The 23,312-nt window shown below is 36.9% G+C and overlaps 1 protein-coding gene across 2 annotated transcripts; it reads right to left on the bottom strand.

Annotated features, from left to right (window-relative positions):
* Positions 1-6,432: 6,432 nt before the first annotated feature.
* LOC120519791 (MORC family CW-type zinc finger protein 4-like) lies at positions 6,433-23,285 on the bottom strand. 2 transcript variants are annotated; one of them, XM_039742604.1, is made up of 7 exons: positions 22,746-23,285; positions 20,571-20,648; positions 20,139-20,178; positions 15,793-15,914; positions 14,958-15,690; positions 12,157-12,452; positions 6,433-9,377 (listed from the first exon to the last, which is right to left on the bottom strand). In XM_039742604.1, exons 4-7 carry the CDS (start codon positions 15,849-15,851, stop codon positions 9,227-9,229), a joined length of 1,239 nt encoding a protein of 412 aa, XP_039598538.1. In that variant the 5' UTR covers positions 15,852-15,914; positions 20,139-20,178; positions 20,571-20,648; positions 22,746-23,285; the 3' UTR covers positions 6,433-9,226. The 2 variants fall into 2 exon arrangements, with proteins under 2 accessions (XP_039598538.1, XP_039598537.1); XM_039742603.1 differs by lacking the exons at positions 20,139-20,178; positions 20,571-20,648; positions 22,746-23,285 and having other exon boundaries at positions 15,793-16,617.
* Between the last annotated feature and the right edge of the window lie 27 nt (positions 23,286-23,312).

The raw sequence follows: 23,312 nt of genomic DNA, 5'->3' as shown, positions 1-23,312 counted from the left end.
AGTGAAATACCTGGACTATCTGTTTTGATGTATTGTTAGTCCTTTAACAGGAATTAAAACAAGAATTTAGTGCAGTAAAAGAAAATAAACATACACTTTTTGGAATTGATACATAGTGATAGCCTGCTTGAATTTTGTGTATTTAATAAATAAAAAAAAAAAACAACTAACACGATTTTATCTGATCACTTAAACTGGCCTCCATTACTTGTTTGGGCTAATTTCACACAGGTCAGTAAAACTATCCTCCAGTTGAATTTTTCCTCTGAAACATTAGCCTTGAAATAATAGTTTCCAATATGCTTCAGTTGACATAAATCACATTTAGTTGCACGAAACATCAAAAGCACTTCATTATGTGCTGCAGTGACTCTGAGTTTCAATGCAGTCACCCTCTTAACCATCTCCTAAAAAGTACTTAATAAGCTTTCAGGGAAATGTAAACAGACATGTTGATAAGATTACTCAGCAAGGTAACAAACACACCGCAGCGCTCCAGCAGAGCAGTGGTCACCTCTGTTGTCACACTGCCACAATTCATTTCAATTCGGTTTATTTTTGTATAACACACTTTACTGAGTGCAGGCGCATAGCTCTGTGACAAGTGCTCAGGTGAAATGCACATACACTTTAAAAATGACTAATTACATTATGCATACACATAAAGACATTGTTTAAGCAGGCAAGAAAAATCAGTAGTTTGAAAGTAATTCAAATAAAAGAAACCAAACCATTAATTAATTGCTGAATTATGGCCAGTTGACAATGAAAGGGAAGAAAAAGAAAAACTCCAGTTGGCAGCATCCCTGGAGAAAATAAACCTCTGGAGAGTCCACAGTTGGTTATAACAGTCAATGACACAATCGCAGTTCCAGGTTCAAATAATGGCCCTGGCACGCTCAGTATGGAGTTTCCATTTTTCTGCATTGGCTTTCTCCACATTTACTCTGGTTTCCTGTGACTCCCTAAAAAACAAGCTTTTAACCGTGACTGGAAACTTTAAATCAGGCAAGTGAGTATAAACTTGCGTGCCCTCAAAGTGACTGGATTCTACCTTGTATACCCAGCAAGTAATGGACGATATATAGCACACTGTATTCATATATTCACAAATACAATCAACCTTTGGAAAAAAACATCTCCTCAGAGAAAATGCAAGATCAGTGTACTGAGTAAGAGATTCTATGCATAGTATATGGTACCAGATGCTGCACATGAGCATCGATACATTACTAACAAAGTAAACGTGTACTCCGGATATATGGAAACCTTCATTAAGACCCTTATATAACATTTTTAAACTAACTTAATCTAATTCAGAGCTTGCAGGGTCCTCTAGTCTACCCCAGTATCCCTGGCTACAAAGCGGGACCCAACCCTAGATGAGGCACCAGACCATTCCTATGATTACTGATGCTGCTCACATTCTTGTTTGATCAAACTAACATGCACGTGTTTGGGTATGGCAGAGGAAAATCACAATACCTGGATGCCTAACCTCCTCAGATATGGAGATAAAGTGCAATTTAATGGGATTCAAATCAAATCAAATAGCCTTTTATTGTCAATTCACTGTATCTATAGAACATACAGAAGAATCAAAATACTGTTTCTCTCTCATCTTTGTAGTACAATAAAATATACAATATAAGAAGTATATAAGTACAGTGTAACATATAAGATAAATAAAATTAGAACTTGTAAAGTAAACCTAAGTACAATGTGCAATATTCAGTAGTGCAAAAGCCAATTACAGTAAAAAATGAGAAGGTGCATTACAAAGTAGCTTATGTGATGTACAAAAAGACAGACAGTTAGCAGCAGATGTAATATTGAGTCTTTATATAATACCACCTGAAGTAGGGTACTTGGTAGATAATGACTCTTGTTATGGTCCAGGGGCAGGGGGCAAGGGGGGAAGATAGCGGACAGAGTTCAACATCCTGACAGCTTGGTGGATAAAGCTGTTTGACAGTCTTGTGGAGCGGGCCCGGAGGCTCTGGTACCTTTTCCCTGAGGGGAGGAGGCTAAACAGGGAATGTAAGGGATGGAAAGAGTCCCCAGCGATGCTAATGGCTCTACGGGTGAGGCGGGTGTGGAAAATGTCCTTGTGGGAGGGCAGTGGGGCACCAATGATCTTACTGGCTGCATCCACTATGAGTTGCATGGACTTCCTACAGGAGGCACTGCAGCCTCTATACCATACTGGGATGCAGCTAGTGAGGATGCCCTCGATTGTGCCCTGGTAGAAAGAGCACATGATGGGGGATGAACTTGTGCTCTCTTCAGTTTACGTAGGAAGTAGAGGCTTTCTTGGCCAGTGATGTGGTGTTATCTGACCAGGAGAGGTCCTCGGAGATGTACGTCCCCAGGAACTGGGTGCCACTCACCCTTTCCACAGCTACACCATCGATGGTCAGTGGGGGGTGCTGTGGATGACCTCTCCTGAAATCGACCACAATCTCTTTGGTCTTACCTACATTCAGAAAGAGATTGTTGTCTTTACATCACTGGACCAACTGGCTCACCGTGTTTCTATAGTTGGCTTCGTCATTATTGGTGATGAAGCCAACCACGGTTGTATCGTTCGCAAACTTGACAATGTGATTGGAACTGTAAATTGGTACACAGTCGTGGGTCTGCAGAGTAAAGAGCAATGGGCTGAGCACACACCCATGTGTTAGAGGCGTTATTGCCGACTCGCACATTTTGTGGCCTCCCTGTAAGAGAGTCCAACACCCAGTTGCAGAGAGAGGTCTTGAGTCCCAAGTGGCTGAGTTTTTGTATTAGCTGCTGGAGAATGATTGTGGGGAATGCTGAACTAAAATATAAGAACAACATTCGCACATAGGAGTTCTTTGAGTCCAGGTGGGTGAGGGTTGGATGGAGAGCAGCAGAAATAGCATCGTCTATGGACCTGTTTGACCTGTATGCAAACGAGTCATGGGAGGGGGGAAGAATGGACTTAATGCTCTGCATAACCATCCCATCAAAACATTTAATGATGATGGAAGTTAGTGCTACGGGCCGATAGTCATTATAGCTAGACGGGAGGGGCTTTTTAGGGACAGGAGTTATGGTTGTGACTTCTTCTTTATGCTGCCTCCCCAAGACACCACTGTGTAAAAGGGGGCACTCGCCACAACCACCTGGTAGAATATCTGCAGTATCTTATTGCAGATGTTGTAGGACGCCAACCTTCTAAGGAAATATAGTCAGCAGTATGCATTGGCAGTCCAGTCCAATTTATCATCCAGCTGTACTCCCAGGTATTTATAGGTCTGTATCCTCTGCACACAGTCTCCTCTGATGATCACGGGGTCCATGAGGGGCCTGGGCCTCCTAAAATCCACCATCAGTTCCTTGGTCTTGCTGGTGTTCAGGTGTAAGTGGTTTGAGTCGCACCATTTAACAAAGTCTTTGATTAGCTTCCTAATAGTCCTTTTAAAACATGTAGGAACAACAGCTTGGTCCAGGGAGATGTTAAAGATGTCAGCATGGCCATCCTTGAGCTCCTCAGCACAATCCTTCAAAGTACAACCAGGTATGTTGTCTGGTCCAGCTGCCTTTTGTGGGTTGATCCTAGAAAGGGTTCTCTTCACGCTGGCTGGGGCCAGACGTATGGCCTGTTCACCCGGAGGGGGGGAATGGTTTTCTATGCCGGTGTGCTCTTTTGTGTCTCAAACCGGCCAAAAAAGTAATTTAGGCAGTTGAGCAGTGTGATGTCACCTTCACAAGTCTGTGGTGGAGGTTTGTAGTTAGTGAGGGTTTGGATGCCACACCAAAGAGACTGTGCATCTCTAGTGTTGCTAAAGTGTCTAGATATTTTCTTGCTGCACTGCTTTTTTGCTTCCTTGATGCCACTGGACAGGTTGACTCTAGCTGTTGCTACTCCTGCAGTGTCATTGGCCCTAGAGGCTGCATCACAAACCCTCAGAAGCCTGTGGACCTCTCCTGTCAGCCATGGCTTCTGTTTAGCACGAACATTGATATTTTTGTAATGGGTGACATCATGAGTACATTTTGCAATGTATGTTGTAACCACCTCAGTCATGTGATCAGTGTACTACTATGCCAACCTACCAAGACTATCAGATACAAATAACCAATGAGAAAATGGGGAGAAGGTTGGATCAAACTAGAATATTAAAAAAGGTTATATTCCTGATGAAATTTTAAGAACGCCTACATAAAGTGTATTCCTACCTGGAGCAAATTCCTGCTTGTATCCATTCTTTCAGAAACACCACCTATTGAAATGGACAAAAAACAAATGAAAACGCAATAAATAGACAAACACTTAATAATGAAATAACAGTATATGGAATCTAAGCTTTCCAAGGCAGTAGAAGAGACAAGTGGGACACAATATCAGCACATTTGTTCAATGCATTTCTGAAATTGTGCAACCCTGATTAGACAGTAAACAAAAGATAACAAATTAAAAGTTGAATTAGGAGAATAGAACAAGGACATTACAATCATCAGAGTGCTGATTAGATTTACTCACCTGAAAGATTCTTTTCACTTTTTTTTTTAGCTATTGATCAAATCAGCTGCACTCGAGTCCCAATCCCGGTGGTTCATCATGTGGTGGGTACAGCAACGTGTTATCAGCACAAGCTCTCCATCAGTCAGACAGTTGGACAAAGAACACACATTTGAAAACAGAAATTTTACTTTGTGTAATACGATGAATGTTCACATTTTCATAGTCCAGCACAGGGTCAAAGGTCTGCATTTTGCCATACATAAGGATAAAATAAATAACACTGAAGGAAAAGAATAATGTAATATACAGGATTCTCCCGCATTACAAAGCTGATCCGTTCTTGAAATCCCCATTGTAACTTAGGTGATCTTTTTTTAATGATAAAACCTAATGACCATTAATTTAAAATCGACTCACATTTTTGTTCAAATACCACAGAAACAGATGACATTTGACAAAATTATTTTACACGTAATGCCATTAAGTCATCAAAACTAACTCTAACAAGACACAGCACTTCATGAAATACTGTTAATAAAGATGTTTACATACTTATTATCACTCAGTTTCACATTTAAAAGGAATGACCTTTTGATCATTCTGGGCCTTTTCCAAATATTGTATGATTTTCTTTGGAGCCGTGTCCCTGTAGATAATGCAAGAAGAAATGTGACCAATAAGCATTGACATACTGAGTGAACCACAGCACATCAACGCACAAGTACTCCTCAGTGGAGCCTGAGGATCCAGCCCTGACCCATTTGGGCTATGAGGACAGCGTCTGAACAAAGCATCAGCTCTAAGAATGAGTGAAGCTGATCACTAACATCTAACTCCAATTCAAACATCCAGCTGCACTCAGTTTCATGTTGAGGTGTACTGGGAATGGCTGCCAAGATAATTAGTTGACACTGCTGTTGGCGCGTGACTGAATATTGTCCCTGCCTCGGTCTTCATATGTGTCAAAATTTGACTTCACTGCCTTTCTTAAGATGAAAAAGGGTATTAAGACTTGCTCCTATTTGTGAATTTTTGTAAAAATGATCTGCTACATCTGTGCTTGTTTAGTGTGTTTATCCTTTATTGCCGACTACAACTGTTAAAATACAGGCACCTTCATGATTATAAATAAGAGTAAATGTAATCATATGTGTACACAAAAGAAAATCACAATATTTAAAAAAAAAAAATCACACAATGCGTAACTAATTCTGGGATATGAAATTTAAAATTAATCTAAAGTGCCCTTGCATTTGGAATTAACAAAAAGTACACTCCTTAAGGCACAACATCTGGTGAAGACAAGCCTTTAAATTGGTAAGTCATTGGAATCGCAAGAAAGAAAGATGATGAAGGGTAAAGAAGAAGAAAAAAAATAACTCAGGCTATGGATCTTTCATTAGTGACCTCTAATAATGTTGCGTCCAGGATGAAAATAGTGGTCAGATCTGCAGGCAGCTAGCAGATGATTTTTGATCAGGACATAAAGTGCTCATTTTATTAGGCAAAGCACCACAATGGTGGGAAAACATGCTAGGCAATTACTTGAAAAAAACACTCAAAGAAAGTGAACGTTAAGTTCAAACATGAGACAAAAATCATAGTCTACAATTGTAGAAAAAATTATTTTCCCTATCTTGAACACAAGCTTACAAAAGATGTTTTAAATCTTTTGAATCCAAAGCTTAGCTGCACTTAATACTGCATTGCCTTCTTTTAAAACTATGTGGTGATGTCACACAAAGTGACGATGACAATCAAAGGATTAGCAATGAGCAACAACATGGCTCCATCATGAAAAATAATACAGAAAATGGCTATAAAACCTCCACACACAATGGCGCTGAAACGAAACATGAAAAACAATACTGTTTTAAAGATCATCACAATGAAACAATTATTTTAACAACTAGAAATAAAGCAATGAGGTGTAAAATGAATCATGATATACAGGAAGTGCATTTTATTTAGCAGCATGTGTTATGTTCATTTTAAACAATTCTTAAATACATTTCAGTAAACTGTTTTAAACTACTTAATGCTGTGAACTCACACAAAAAATAAACACAATGCAAACATATTGCTTAAGTATTGTTGTCAGTTCCCCTCTGCCCATTTTCAGAACCCACTTATTCCTATACAGAGTCAAGTGTTGCCATAGCCTATCCCTTCAGAATTAAACATAAGTGCCAGATTAGAATCACTCGTAAGCCCAAACTTTTAAACGTGGAGGTAGCCCACTCAAACAAGACAGCCTTTCTGTTAGGGTTCCTAAAGCAATAAGGCAGCAACATTGACAACTGTGCCACTATGCTGACTATTCTTCAGCAGATGAATACCTGATGTATATGACAGCTCAAGAAAAATTAAAGATATAAATAAAAGAGTATGACAAAGAAAAGAGCATTCTCTATCTTTAAAAGACAAGAGGAAGGTAAGTTAGAAAAAACAACTTGAGCATCAACGCTCCTGAAGAAGGCTCAGCAGTAATTGTTATTTCCAACTGTTTTTTAACTTTTTAGGCTGGCTATAACTTTAGGGCAGCATAAAGGCATGCCGGGATTGGTTCCTGTCCTGAGACTCTGTAATGGAAAAAATGGCTTCAGAAAGCCCATTTGTTTACTTTGATGCAATGCCTCAATTGTTTTGTATGTCATACCAACTCATATAACATTTTTTACATTCCTGAACTGCTTGCAATGCCGTTCAGTAAGTTACTTTTAATGCTTGTTTAAAACACCCATTAAAGCTACTGTAATTACATGCCAATAAAAATGCACACATACTGCAATTTAATCAGCCTATGGAAAAATTTGTATTCAACTTAAAGGCTCTTATTTTATTAAAAAAATTTATATAAAATACACACAAAACAGCTAGCCACTCTTCAGTACAAACACACATTAAAAATGCACACATACTCAAATGACATAAAAAAGGCATTTTTCTAAGATTTACAAGTTATAATACAACAAGAAACATCCAGAGTTCAACATTTTTTAAATGAAATCCAAAAAGGTAACGAAAAGGGGCAGAAGTGTTTTGTGTTTGCCAGCACTGTACACTTCTTTTCTCACTGATGCAGATGGACTCACTGCATCATTCCGATTACATATAATTATCTCAAGCATTTATTAAATGATCCTGTATTTTAATATTTTACTTTAAAGTGAACTTTTCATGGTGTGCTCTGAGAATTAAAGTAAAAGTCTGATATAATGTTCAAACACAATGCAACTTATTGCATCAATAAAAAACACCTTACAGTATACAACGTCAAATATTTACTTAACTCATTGCGGTTTTCTTTTTTAAAACTTTCCATCTACAGTGATGAAGTTTGGGCTGCTATGGAGAAGTTTCGCCCAACACTTGGATTGCTTCCCCTTCTAAAGGCTGGTATTGCCAATGCCTGCACTGACGCACTAAGCTTGTTTGGGACAAACTGATAAAAGGTACAGAGTACTAGGGACACTTCCCTAACAATATGCAAATTAGGCAAAAGATGATGGTTGCATTCATTTCTAGGCACACTAAACATTTCCTAGTGTGGTTCTCAATATTCAGAAACATGAAATGGACAAAACATGCTTTAAATGAACTACATGAACATTGAATTGCCTACCTTAATCTTTGAGAATAAACTTTCTGAGATCTCTTCACGCTACCTGTAGTTAAACCTTTTTATGATTTGGGAAAGATATTTTAAGGACCAGGAAAAACATGTCAATTGAACAACCCAGTTTTCAAAAACAAAAAAACCCATCAGATACAGAGTAAGTAGAAGGTGAGCTGCTGTTTACTCTCTGCACTGACATTTCAGTAGAGCAGAAGCTAGCAGTTAGAACTATGGACAGGAGTTTAACTTCTGTGCTTTTTATGAAGGAACTGATTGTATAACATTATATATTCTTATTACTGTATGAAATGTAATCCTGATGTTTCTCTTAAAATATTTTTTATTTCTTCTTTTCTGTTCCAGCTTGTTTGATTTAGCTCATATAATCATCTCTTCCTCCAGCCTACCCAGAAGTCTAAGGCCAATCAGCAGGCTAGTTAACCTGTAATTTGTGAATGGTGATGTTGATCTTCACTACGCAAATAGATTCAACAGCTTAACTATAGTTTGCTCCTACATTTTCAACCCCTGGTAGAACTTGGGGTTTAGTAACTGAATGAGAAAAAACAAACAGACATGCAAAAGTACCTCTTCAAAGAACACTTTTTCTAAGTTGCTGTGACAAAATTGGAAATTTAAACCATATTTTAGTGTAAAACAATACAATGATTTCATAATGTTTTTACCAGTTATGATACAACGTTTCATGACATTTACGCAATAAACACTTTTTAATAATATGTTGATTTGAATTCTTGGATCAGATGGTACATTCAAAAGAACATTGATAAATATTTCTTTTGAAAGTCCTCAGACCTCACTGTATTATTCCATGAACAATCATAAGTTGAAATGTCATCATATTTGTTTGTTAAAGACATACTGTTTAAACCAGTACTACACAGGCAGTCTTCTAAGTATAATTATGTTGGTAATGACATTGTGCTACTTTTAAGCATGGTAGACAATACAATTGATAATGCTATTTTCAAAGACTTTGAACTTGCACTGTAGGCACTTCATAACTAGATATAACAGTCAATGATTATCTAGAAGATAAGCAGTTAAGGCCAAAGATGGTATATAAAGTCAAAGGGCTTATTGTTCTTTAAAGTTCAGATTTTGTTGGCTTCAAGAACCTGCTCCAGAATGTGGTCAATGTCCCCTGTGTCGTAGTTGATATCCTGAAGGTCCAAGTGAGGCAGCACTGAAGAAAGCAGAAGAGCCACATTCTCCCTCAGTCTATGTACTTGTCCCAGGGGCATACTGTAAATTCCAGAAGAGACAACATCTTTAATAGACCTGACTGACCACTTCTTAACAAAATATCCATAATCTGTCACTCTGAGTGAAATTCTTTCCCTACACGCTAACAATGTTTACCACGAATGTGTTATTTAATTCATTTGTAGTTTATTACAAAATGTTCTATTGTAACATTCTTTTTGTTATTCTCTTATCCAGGTTTGGGTTGTGTGAAGCCTATGCCAATACCAGCAGAACTGGACATTAGGCAGGAACCAATCATGGATAAAGCAACAGTTCACTTTCTAATTATGAAACAGCTCATCTAACAGTCACTGAAAAGAATTGTACAGAAGCTGTTCAAGACAGATTAGAAGAGCAGATCTCTTTTCCTATAGTTAACGATTACCAACATTCTTTTAACACCCCCACCTATGACTATAACCCTTCTCACTCTGATTTGTAACTAATTTGTAACCCAGGCTGACTTCCCTCTATTTGTGTTTACATCTCTAAAACTCTTTTCCTGTACCATTCAGAAGCACATGACAATTATCAAATTAAAGACAAGACTCTTAACTATCATTTGCACATATGAAAACAACCATAATAATTTGCTTAATCTAAAAATGTACTCAAAGTATACACTTTCAAACCTATTTTAGTAAAAGAAACACAGAGGGCCTGTGTTAAGGCAAGCAGCATTCAGGGATCTTTTCCTGGTATTGGTGACATTCCACCATAGCAAAATAATTGCTTAACCTCTTCCTCTCAATGTTATGACAGAGTGAATGACCACTGAAGCAGTGCTAAAGACTGCTGGGAGTCACTGTGTCCACACCCAGTGGGTATGGAAGAAAAGAAAGACACAAAAGGCTGTCAAATATCACAGGCAGAGATTAACTATCATATCACTGGTATAAGAAATGTCAGAATTTCTTTGTAGGATCAAAAAGACTGAGCAACTGGGTACTGCATCTTGAAAAAAAGTAACCATAAAACCTGAACTCATAGTTTTAAGGTGAAATTAGACTTAACAAAAATCCACAAGTTTCCCTACATGCTAGAAACCTTCTTGCCTCTACACATCATCAAACTGTAGGTATTGTCCCTAGCTGCATAAGGCGTAAGCTTCTTACTTGCATATGACTTTTGAGAGAAGGTATGTGTATGTTTCTGTATCCTTCCAAATGACTGTTTTGTGCTACTGCTGCCTCTCCTGCATGTATATTTTACACTTCTGGTCAAAAGTTTTAGGACACCTCCGTTTTTATGGAAATACATGCAGTTTAACATCTTAAATTTTTTTGAAATCAAGGCATAGAACAAATAACGGCAAGTAAAAAAATAAGGAATCATCAAGTCTACGAAATTAGGTAAAAGGTAACCCTTTTGATTCAGAATGCCACCAACTCTGCCTCCGGCAAAAGAACCCCAGACCATCACACTTCCTCCTCCATGTTTGACAACTGATGTCACACACTGAGGAACCATCCTTTCACCAACTCAGTGGCATACAAACACCCTATTTTGTCCTTAAGGATGGCTTTCTTAGCGCCTCTTGCCCTGTCAAACCTGCAGCACAAAGTCTCCTCTTTGAAGTAGAAACTGAAACTTGCCTTTTTTTTTGACCAGTTTAGCTGTGCTTGAAGCTATTGTGCTGTCGGACGCCTATGACGCAAGCTGGTCACTCTCTGGAACTTGTCTTCAGATTTCAGATTGAGTTTCTTCCAGTTTCCAATTGCCTTTGGATTGTGTAGGAAACCGTTCTCACGGATGCATTGATTTTTTTTGCAATTTCTCTAAATGAAAGGCCAATGGTAATGAGGCAGTGTCGCATTTCATTTGTTACTTGCCATTTACTTGCCATTATCACTGGAATTTGAAACTTTCTACAGTGTAATACTGTCCAAGTAGAACTTCAGAGGGTGTAGTAACACAGGTTGTTCCATCTCTGCTTTAAGACAGACAGAGGGTTTCTAAGTAATCAACAGAAGTTGGGACACCTGTGAAAATTGTTTGCTTTAACGCACAAGGCTTCATTTACTTTATTTTCTGTAGGTATTCATCTTTTAGTTGTTCACTAAAAAAGGCCCATTTGTAATTTTCTGAAATTTCTTTTTTTCAGTTTTTGCTAACCTAAGCTTTACTGCTTACCTTTTCATCATTTTAGGTCTTTCATTGAATTTCAACAAATTCAATTTGAAGATGTTGTAAAAGGTGTTTTAAAACTTTTGACTGGTAGTGTATTTTAGAATGACAGTCTGAGTACCTTTTCTTCTGCTTTTAGGTATTTGTTTAATATAAAAAAGTGACTTCAGACCTTCAAATATTTCATTTTTTGTTTATTGTGATTGTAAAGTTGTCTACCCTGTACTCTTATGTTTTTTCATTTTTTATAACATTCTCAAACCCTTTTAATAAAATTCAGGGTAGACATGGACTGAAATCTATCCCGACATTGTTTAACAGCCCAGGGCACTACTCCATCACAGGACACATAATATGTGCAACCCTAAATCATCAACTAATCTAACAATATTTCTTTGGTATATAAAAGGAAAACTGGTGCATTAAAAAAAAGCAGCAAAAATGTGCATACTTCACACTGATGGCAACTGGGTTCAGGATTCAAACCTTCAAATCCTGAATCCATGAGGAGACAGCAGTCTACCACTGTACCAATCTATTAAAGTATACTTATAATGTTTAACAGTCCTAAAGGAGATCAGGTTAAAAAAAAATGAATGAATGAACTAAACATCTAAAACAATGACAACATTGCCAAGCTGTGCCTTACCCTTCTGTTGAAACAGATTGCGTGCTGGTAGCTTTGTCCAGAGTCTCTTTTGATCTCTTCAGCCTGTGATCTAGCTGTTTCACCTGGTTTTCTAAGTTTTGTTTTTCAACTCGAAGTCTCTCTAACTCTGTATTCAGAGGTTCAAATGTGCTATAGTGAATATTTTTATTCTTTTTGCTACACATGCAGACTTGCTCGCTGTTCACAGTGGATTGTGACTGCAGCAGAATTAACTGTTGTTGGCTCTTGTTACACTCTTCTTGCAGTTGTGTTCTCTCCAGCTCAAGCTGAGTGACCTGCAAATATAGCACATGGTTAGGAATTAAATGAATGAAAATTTCTATATTCTTATGACTTAATTGTTTGTTAATGAACAGCTCGTTTAAAGCTGAAAGGAAAATTAATAGTATTTCAAAATGTTTTTTCTTTCAGCTTCTATGTTGGAAATATGCCGCAGTGGCTAGAATATTGGGCTTTAAAAACCAAGGTTGGTAAATGAAATCTTACAAGTGTAAAAACATACATAGCTTGTACATATGCTGTATATTTTCTGAGTAAGGATTCAGATGTGATCATGACTGCAGGTCATTTTATTCTGTTCAGGACAGTAACTAATCAATAAGAAGCTCTGATGGAATGTACACAGACATCGTCTTCTCTTGTCCAAGCCAGTGGAGTGGACTGCCACTTAAAAAGGGGGTGTTATAGCCATATATTATGTACAGGACCCTAGAAGTAGGTACACATGGGATGGTAATGTAAGAGATGAGCAATGGGTGGCCAATTTCCCAGTCCAACTGGTGGCATCAGAGTAGCCCTATATATTATGTCTGGCCTCCTGCCAATTTCTGGAGTACAAAGGTGACCTCAAAGTTGACTGGTCCTTTAATAAAGCACTGGGACAGTAGAAGGAAAAGGGTTCCGATTTCATTATTGACCCTTACATGTTACTGCTAGAACATGCCTGAAAGTGGTTCCAATCCAGGGTTTAAAAATCTTCCTCTTGGCTGAATTCTGAGTCGGGAGTGGAATGACAGGTACAAGTTCAAGTTCCACTGATAGGAAGAGGAGAGGCCAGAAGTGGTGTAAAGAGGTACGTTTTGCGATAATAAAAAAAAATGTGGGGTGTATGAGGCATCCCACCTAAAACAGGAGTGTGAATCTGGTTCAAGCAGACTGAGAGGGGTTGTAGGAAGGTTTTAATAATACAGTACGTTTTTTTGCATTTTCAGTATTTGGCCTATATGACATAATGTCAGATTGGGATTGGCTCAGGAGTCTCCACTAGTGTCCTCTCATATATTTATGTGTGTAAACAGTTAATTAATAATTAATCACAGTATGTTGAGTTTCATTAGGAAAATATGTATGCTAAATTCCAATTATTAATGAACCTCTGATCTGGCACCAAGACATTAGCAGAAAGCCCTTTCAGTCCTGTGACATTGTTAGGTAATGTCTTTATGGACTTGTTTTTCCAGCACATCCCACAGAAGCTCAATCAAACTGAAATCTGGGGAATTCGGAGACCAAGTCAATACCTTGAACTCTTTGTCATGTTGCTCAAACCAGTCTTGAACAGTTTTTCCAGTGTTTCAGGGTACATTAACCTGCTGAAATAGTCCACTGCCATAAGAGAATACCGTTGCAATAAGGGGATGTATGTGATCTGCAACAAGCTTTAGGTAGGTAGTTTGTGTCAAAATAACATCCATATAAACCCCAGGACCCAAGTTTTTCCAGCACAATATTGCTTGGAACATCACACTGCCTCCACTGACTTTGCTGCCTTCTTCCCATAGTGCATCCTGTTGATATCTCTTCCCTGGGTAACCAATGCACATGCATACATGGCTGTCCACATGATCTAAAAGAAAATGTGATTCATCAGACCAGGCCTCCTTTTCCCATTCTTCCATGGTTCAGTTCTGATGATCGCGTGGCCATTGTAGACACTTTGAGTTGTAACAGGGGTCAACATGGGCAATCAGATCAGTCTGTGACTATGCAGCCCCATATGCAGTAAGCTGCAATGCACTGTGTGTTCTGACACCTGTTTTTCAACAACTTGTACTCTAGTAGCTCTTCTGTGGGATCGGACCAGATGGGCTAGCTTTTGCTTTTCACGTGCATCAATAAGCCTTGGGCACCCATGTCCCTTTCACCAGTTCATTTGTCATTTCTTGGTCCACTTATGGCAGGTACTAACCACTGCCCACTGGGAACACCCCACAAGATCTGCTACTTTGGAAATGCTCTGCCCTAGTTGTTCAGCTATCACAATTTGGCCCTTGTCAAAGTCACTCAGATCCTTACACTTGTCTATTTTTCCTGCTTCTAACACATCAATTCAAGAACTGACTGCTCACTTGCTGTCTAATACAGTATATGTCACCCCTTGATAAGTGACATTATAACGAGATAGTCATTGCTATTTACGTTTCCGGTCAGTTGTTTCAATGTTGTGGCAGATCGATGTATAATAATGATGTGAGCACTGACAACCAGAAAATATAGTGTAGTAGTATCATAAATACTTGATTCTGTTTCCAAAACAAAGTGCACAAATGAATAACATTCTCAAACTCACACTGGGTCAATTTACAATCTCCAGAAAAAAAAAAATACAGCTTATAGGGAACTGGGGAGGAAACTGAAGCAGACAAGGGAGGATTGTAAAAACTCCACACAGACAGCAACTGGGCACGAGAAACCCAGATTTCTGGATCTTTAGTGCAGCATCACTACCACTGTGCAAAAGTAAAATAAAGCAATAAAAATAAACACAGTGTTACTGATACCTTGAGCTTGTACTTGTCTCTTTCTGCTGAGATGGACTTTAACGTAGTAGCAGCTTCCTTCAGGCTCTGGCTTAAAAGATCTCTTTCTTGGCTAACCTCGTGGTAGGAGATCTCTAACTCCTCCATGCTAGACGGTAGGTTTTCCTTTGTCAAGCTCTCTTTGCTCATATTTAAAATAACAGGACCACCCAGCATCCTTCGTAATCCATTAGCTTCATTCTCCAACTCAGTGATTCTTTCGGACATAGCAACATTTTCTGCAGACTGTAATGGAACACTGGTAATAAGGTTGAAGTCATCCTCATCCATGTTGTCTACTAAATTATTATTTTCTTCCATCTCTCCTTTAATTTCACTGTCTTTTTTCTTTACAACAGGAAGTATATTTGTCTGTGTCGTAGAGCAAATTGATTCTGATACTCTGATTTCTGAGTTGTGCAGAGGGCTATCTTCATGCAATCTTTGGTCATAAATAGTATCTGTATTCTTGGAATTTTCAGAATCTTGGGAAAACTCATTTTTAATTTTTCTTAAGGTGGACTTTGCCTTTTTTTCTTGGGTAAAGATTACATCATCATCAACATCTTCATCATGCTCCTCAGACATGTCCTCATCACCCTCTTCACCATACGAGTCTTGAGCTTGGCCTTTTCTTGTATATTGGTCAGCACATATTGTAGATTTGGGCCTCTTGCTATAGCCAGCATTACTGGAAACCGTTTTTCTTTTCTTGCTGGAGAAAAAAATAATAAAGATTGGCAATATTAAAATACAGAAAAATATAATTGTCCTAAACATGGAAAAACACATCATTTATTAAATACTTTTTCCAAACCTGTTAAGTGTTAAGGACTTTGGACTCTCCATTTTGGTTGAAGATTCCATTTCACTCATTACAGTGCTGTGCTTTGATGTTTCCAACAGCTCTTCCGAATCGTCCTGCTTATATGAACTAGCCTGAAACATTTTAAAGTTCCACTGTCAGTCTATAAAATGACTATGCTTTATCCACATGATCAGCACAATCAGCGAAGCGGTGTGATTTTTTTTTACTACCATATGGCACAACCATTCTCAGTCTGTAACATACATTTCATGAAAGTTGCTTGTAACATTTATATATGTATATCTGTTTTCACTAGTCATTAACTTCAATGACCAAGATATGTATTTTTGATTTGATATACTTTGTTAATTTTATATTTGTAATTTCACATGGCCTTTGGGGGATCAAAGAGGGGGGTCAGCCATTGTACAGTGTGTCCCTGGAGGAAATTTCAGGTTAAGGGCCTTGCTCAAGGGCCCAGTGGAGTAGAATCCTTTCTGGCAGTAACAGATTTTACGTCACCTTGGCTGCTCCAGTTCCCCAAAAAAACAAATATGTTTTTGGTGCTTTTTAAAACTCCCCAGACTCTGGGTGCAATGCCATATTAAACACAAGAGACATCTCAGTTTTAGAAGAGTAACAATAGAGATTGATGGCTGTTTTTTTTTATAATATTTAACTGTAAAAAGTAAAATTATGAAATGTATAGTAATTATATATGAATATATTTTTATGAAGGAGAAGAATTAAAAACTATCCAGGATGTAAATATTTGACTTTCAATTGCCTTCTTTGAAGCCTGACGGAAAGTGCATGATAGAAAATAAAAGAGATAGATAGATAGATAGATAGATAGATAGATAGATAGATAGATAGATAGATAGATAGATAGATAGATAGATTCTTTATTAATCCCAAGGGGAAATTCACATAATCCGGCAGCAGTATACTGATACAAAAAACAATATTAAATTAAAGAGTAATAAAAATGCATGTAAAAATAGACAATAACTTTGGATAATGTTAGCAATTATTCCCCCATGATATCACTGTAACCATCCGATTGTCTAAATGCGCAGACAATTAAGCAATGATGTTCATAAAAACCAAACATCAGCAGGACTAGGTGCATATTATTTGAACTTAACCTGATCTGCAGCAAGATGTTCACTTCAACGACATTAGGCACCATAGTTTGTTCTCTTGTTTTAATATGGTAAAAGTATTATAGTACTACTAGTAACGGCGCACTGGAATACACTTGACTTGAGCATTCCTTGTTTTCATCCTCTTTCTTTCTCTGTACGTTTAGCATCCATTTACTCAGAGGTTGATGCGTTTGCTGCTTCCTGAGCAGCTCTTCTTTTCTCCACCTTAGCGGCCCGGTTCTTCTCTTCTTTCGTTGGCATCTTTTCTTGTTAAAACTGATTAAGTCAGTGTTTGTGTTGCAATTACTTAGTACATTTTCCGTAATTTTTCACTTAAGCTGGCACTTAAGTCTTCAAACTGCCTCAAGAATGATTTAAGATATTAAGAGGTAGGGGAAGTGATGGCAAAGGTGGTAGGGATGAGAATGGCACCCATACGCATGCGCCCCACTGCCACCCTGCTGGCCGCTGTCAAGAGTTAACTCTACAATAAAATAAATTAAAAAGAGGAATAACCTTGGAGATCAATCATCACCTCGAAAGCGGAGAGCAGACATCAAGTAGTATATGTGTACCAAATTTCAGGTCAATAGTTCAAACGGTTTTGCGAGTTACAGCTGATTTAAAATCTTGGACAGACAAACAAACAGCCACAGCAGCATATTATATATAAAGATTATCAGGTACAACAGATTCTCACATTTTCATAAGCAAGGTTTACAAGACAAAATATACATATAACGTATTCATCCAACCATTAATCTGTTAAATTCTTGTTAAATTCAAGTTAGCATCATAGTCAGTCACAGACTATCTTGCAACATCAGGCTTACTTGGAAAAATAATCCTTGACAGTTAAACATATTCCCATCCTCATTTACAATGTTAGCTTCACCATATCAACCCTTCCTGTATGCTTTGGGGATGTGGCAAAAAAAACAGAGCACTTGGGGGAAAAAACCCATGCACACATGGTGAGAATGTACAAACTATTCAAACAAAGAGACGATTTGAGCTATGATACCCATTTTGTAAAGTTATTATGGAAAGGGCTCTTTTCTGTTTTAAATCAATAGTTACAACGCCATTATTTATTTATAGATTAGTGATTACTGAATCTCTTGCATAATGTGATGTAAATCTATCAACACACTAGCACACCTCTCGTCCCGGGTTTCAAAAATGAGCTACAGAATTGACAAAGCACTGTGGACGTTTTTCTTCAGCTAATGTATGATCCAATGACATGTGCCAGGCCTTTGCTCTATCTTAGGTATAATCCAATGTTCAGGTGTGCACACTATGCAATACTTTCCTGCTCTCCCAAAGGTACACTTTGAAAGGAGGATGATATAAAGATGTATATTAATATAATCAAGACTTTAGATTTAATGCATTTAAGTAGTCACAATTTTTTTTTTACTTTTGTGATTATTTTGTTTGTGAAATACAAAAATGACTTTGCATAAATTGTTAGGTGTACTAGAACAATTTAAAAATGGGAAATGTTGCTTTAGAAGCTGCAATAAGTAATGCTTAAATGACTATTTCAATAAAAAATATGTTTTTTGCAGTCATGTGTAAATTTGCTGGAACACATATACATTAGAGGGACTTCTGACCTGAAATGTTCTATTCTCCACATCTTGAAGTGTCTCTAGCAGGAGGCCCACTTGAACACATACCATGTTTGTTCTGAAACTATGTCATTTTCTTTAGGGTCACCAATGCCATTTGAATGCTAAGGATGCCCTCTGGTGGTCAATGAATGTTAAGTAAAATAGTAACCACATCATGGATTGACACAGATTTTTAATTGGGATCTATATTAGTGAAGTGTTCTGAATAGCAGGGATTTAAAGTGGGTGATCAAACACCTACATGAGGGACTGTCTTGGAAAATATTACACGCAGAATGCCAGTGGATATGTCCCTTATTCTGGTTCTAAAACAAACAGTGGACAATGTTGTATTGTGTATTGAAGTGAACATGCGTGATGCAGGTTGAATCTGAAGTAAATTTGGACAAGACAAGAACAAGATGGAATCAGACATCTGTAGAAGTTTTCTGTGAGAAAAAATGCAAATGCATATACTGTAAATGAAAGCAGGTGAATGACTGGGTGATGTGTGCATTGTGATGGATGGAGATGGGTGTTATAAGGCAAACAAAAAGGTTGAAAAAGAATTGTTAGGAAATGGTATCAGAAGAACAGGACTCACTCCTAAGACCAAGAAAAGCACAGGAAGGGAACAGCTATTCCCATTTTTTTTACAGACTGGGATGTGAACAGGACTCCACCAATACACATTATTACAAGTATTATTTGTGTTACATTTAAAAGAGAATGCATTTGGTGAAATATTTCAAATAGGAATACAACTAAAGGAGTATATTGTACTGTAAAACATGTTTTTTAAGACTTCTTTATGCAATAGTAATAATTGCATAATTCAATACAAGGCAGGAACTAGCCCTGAAAAGGGTACTAATAATAATTCTTTACATTCATGCTTTTCTCACACTCATTAACAGTCACGCTCTGCCAATTTAGAAGGAGCCAAGCACACCAGTACTTAATTTGGATGTGAGACTAAAATAAACAAATAAAAATAAATAAATAAAAATCACATGGACACAAGTGGGATGTGAAACTCCACAAAGAGTGGGCCAAGATTCTAAACTTTTTTTTTTAGAATTGTGAACTGGCAGTGCTAACCACTGTTCTATAATGCATACTGCTTAAATTTATATTCATTTTTAAAATTAGCAAAAAAATGGACATGGGGAAATAATATGAATGTGGCTCAGGTTTCCTTTTTCTGATAGGTTTTTTATTAGTTTTACACATTACATTGCAATGTATTACTTACAAGTCAATAAGACATAAATGTTATATCTTACTAAAATCAAATCTGACAAGCCCACCCCCATTCACATACATTATTCAAATTAATGTCAACACCAACCTAAACACTTACTTAAATTTTATTATCCACTACCCCATCTCTAAATTCTTAAAACCATTATTTTAAGAACCACTCTACCTAAAAAGATAAACTCCTCAATGAATAAACTGTATAATGCAGTTAAGGTATTAAACATATTATAGAGCACCAATGTTATATTTATGAATGTTTTACACTTTTAACAGTTCACAATCAACATTCTGTATTTTTCCTGAAGACACTTTAGATGTTACTCACCTGAACAGATTTTCTTCTTTTTTGATCTAGGCTTGACTCCCTGTAGAAGAAATAACCAATAGTAAGAAAACTGAAACCTACAATGAAAACCTAACACAGAATTTTGAGATCATAGAACACTCTGAAAGATCTGTGGCTTCCATTAATTACTATATATAAAACATGGGAAAATATCTAGCCTTGTGATGTTTGAGCTGCTTTACAGCCTGGAATCAAAAGCTCATTTACTTTATAAATACTGTGTGCTTACCCATTAAACAATAAAAAGAATACATGTTGGCAGCAGTCACTTATGCACTTGAATTATTTTGACCTAAACATCTGGCTTTACGCCACTGAACAGATGATAATTGAAATGTTACAATATACATAGAACAATATATACTAAAGAAAAACTAAAACAACATAAGTAAAGAAACAATGCTAAGTTACTGTTTTTTGAAAGTCTTGTCATAGCTTGGAGTAAGTTCATCTTCACTTTCTTCTTGCTCCTCTGGGACTGTACAATTCCTGTAAGTGCAATGAAACAAAGGAGACTTTAATAGATATCAACTAAAACATAAATGTTATTAAAATCCTTCCATTTTGTTTGTCAGGTCAGTCAATTTAGAGTTGGCACTTAACCTAACACACACATCCTCGGGATGTTAGAGGACATAGCGATGTCCAGAGAAAATATCATATATGTGGACAGAATAAGCAAATTTCCCCTCGCCTCCCACCAAATTGACTGCAGCAAGGCCAGAAACTCAACTCTTGTCACCGGGAGCAATACACCAGTACTGGCTGTCTGCTACATTATTAAAATGTGTTTTATTCTAATGCCCACAGAGATGATTAGTACAAACTAATTTTCATTGTCATCATCAGGTGGTTATTAAAGGCAAATTGCTTACAAATAAACAAATAAAATAATACAAAGTACTGAAAGCATCAGTTTCAACAAACAGTGTATTTTACAGTACTGTATGCACTTCATGCAGTACTAGAGTAATTTTTAATCACTCAGCTACATTTGCATTACACATTTATTTACTATTAAGTATAATATAAAGACAGCCACATTAAACACTACATTTCTCCAAATGGCGCACAGTGAAGAAAGTATTTTCGTGCAACAGGTAAATTAGGCCAGTGTCAATAATTGACGCAGTCACAGTTTGTCTCTTTTAAAAACAGATACAGAAAGAACAACAGAAGCTCTTAGTTTTCTTTTCTACCACAGGACTCTGAATGGTCAACTTTTACATGGAAGAACAATTCATTTTGTTTTATATACTGATATTTAATAGATCAAATAACAGGAAATGAAAACAGCACAAGCGGTTAGTGCCATCGCCTCAAATCCTGGTTGTGGGAATCTAAATCTCCTTGTATTTGCATACTTTTCTCTCTCTGTACTCTGTTTTTCCCACCCCATTTGAAAGATGTGCAGATTAGTCTGATTGAAGACTGCAAATTCACCCAAAAAGAAAATGTAAGCAGGTGAGTGAGGGCGCCTTTGATGGACTAGTTGTCCTACATCCAGTGTTGGATCCACGTTGTGCCCAGTGATACTGGGATAGACCCTGTCCTACAATTTTTTAAGAGAGTTTAAAAAATGAATGAAACAAGTAAATGAGGGACAATGGTAAACACGTTTAGTAAAAGAGAAAGATAAGCATATCATTATATATTTTTTTTAATTAGAAGCTAATGCTAGCAATTGAAAAATGCATGTAAATATAAAAAAGTTCTGAAAAGCAAGTACTACTCCTTGCAGCACAATAAATAATCACATTAATGTACTCCACAATTCAAAATTCAAAGTTTGAATTTTGTTTTTATGGCAAGAGAACATGTCATTCTATAGACAAACATGATGCTACAGCTATTGTCTAAATGCGATTCATCTTCATGTTTATTATTAACCATGTTATAAAATTATTTTTTTGTTGAAATTGCAATGTGTGACTAAAATTTTGGATGTGTAAAATCTGAAGTTGTCATCCGAAGTGTTTGCTACACACAAAGAGTACAATGTTTTGGTTTTATGTTATATTTCTAGTGGCTTTAAAGCTAAAAAGATGTGTGCGGGTTAAAAAACAAAAGATCATAAAAATGTGAAATACAGTATATTATATCTTTATATGAAGTTATCCAACTTTATGATGATATTAAGTCTATATTTACATAGCGAGATGAATTAATTTAATAGGACTATTTATTGGGTTGAAGTAAAGTTTGGATGAAAGTTAATTCTATATTGAAAAAGCAAAATAAAAACTATCAAGAAAACATTTTGGCTGTGTAGCATATGATGAAATGCCTTAATTCTTTTTTCCTCTCTCAGTATGGAATTAACTTGAATTTTTTTCTACTATTTGCAGATATACATGTTGATCCATGTTGAAAACATACATTGTCATACTGAAGAATTGCATGTTATGATGAGATACACTACATACAATATACAGTAGATAATAGTTGGTTGCTGTACTTAAATACTGTGCTTTTATTTTACTTAATCGCTCTTTTTGCATATCTCTTCATTTGAAAATCGATCAGTGACATCATCGGGAAAACAGCAGCAGTACCCAATGCCGAGTTCTTCCAATGGATTCTCACCTGAACTTAGGGTTGGGATTGAGATGGCAATACCATGGTTCAGGGAGCCCCTGATCTTCAACAAATCTGGGCAATTTCCTCCATTTCAGACAGTCTTCACATTGAACCCATATTTGATCTGGTTTTTCCCTTTCAGAAACAAAAACCACACTTGTGAACAGCAAATATGTGTGAGTGCAAATTAAATTGATATACACATTATGCTGCAGAAAGGCAGGACATTAGTTCTAAACTGTACTGTTAGTATGGCTAGATCATTAACAGAGACAAAAGAATTAAAAGGAAAAAAGACAGTTGTACTTATATAACTGTGTTCTTAGTGACAATGAGGTAACCATAAGTTTTTATGCAGTTGATTGATTACGACAATCTTAGATAAAATCAATACAGTATAACATAGTTCTGCTTTTACCTCTATTTGTTAAGAATCGTATACAATTTCCAAATAAAGATACAGGTGAAAAGTAGTCAAGGGCTACTTAAAACATTTACTCTGTCATTCATGCTGGCATTTAAAAAGATAAAACTTTAGCTGAAATATCACAATAGAGAATGTTTGTTTTTACA

The sequence above is a fragment of the Polypterus senegalus genome, unplaced genomic scaffold, assembly GCF_016835505.1.
Source record: "Polypterus senegalus isolate Bchr_013 unplaced genomic scaffold, ASM1683550v1 scaffold_5393, whole genome shotgun sequence".
In the NCBI taxonomy this organism is placed as follows: domain Eukaryota; kingdom Metazoa; phylum Chordata; class Cladistia; order Polypteriformes; family Polypteridae; genus Polypterus; species Polypterus senegalus.
This window is presented reverse-complemented; position numbering and strand designations above follow the sequence as displayed.

What these genes read in the sequence shown, in the direction of transcription:
- LOC120519791 (XM_039742603.1), bottom strand. Translation starts at nt 15,923, where the DNA reads ATGTTTCAGGCTAGTTCATATAAGCAGGACGATTCGGAAGAGCTGTTG. An exon ending in AAGTCCTTAACACTTAACAG is followed by an intron (nt 15,691 to 15,792) that starts GTTTGGAAAAAG and finishes TTTTTTCTCCAG; the next exon opens with CAAGAAAAGAAAAACGGTTT. An exon ending in GAGACAAGTACAAGCTCAAG is followed by an intron (nt 12,453 to 14,957) that starts GTATCAGTAACA and finishes CTATATTTGCAG; the next exon opens with GTCACTCAGCTTGAGCTGGA.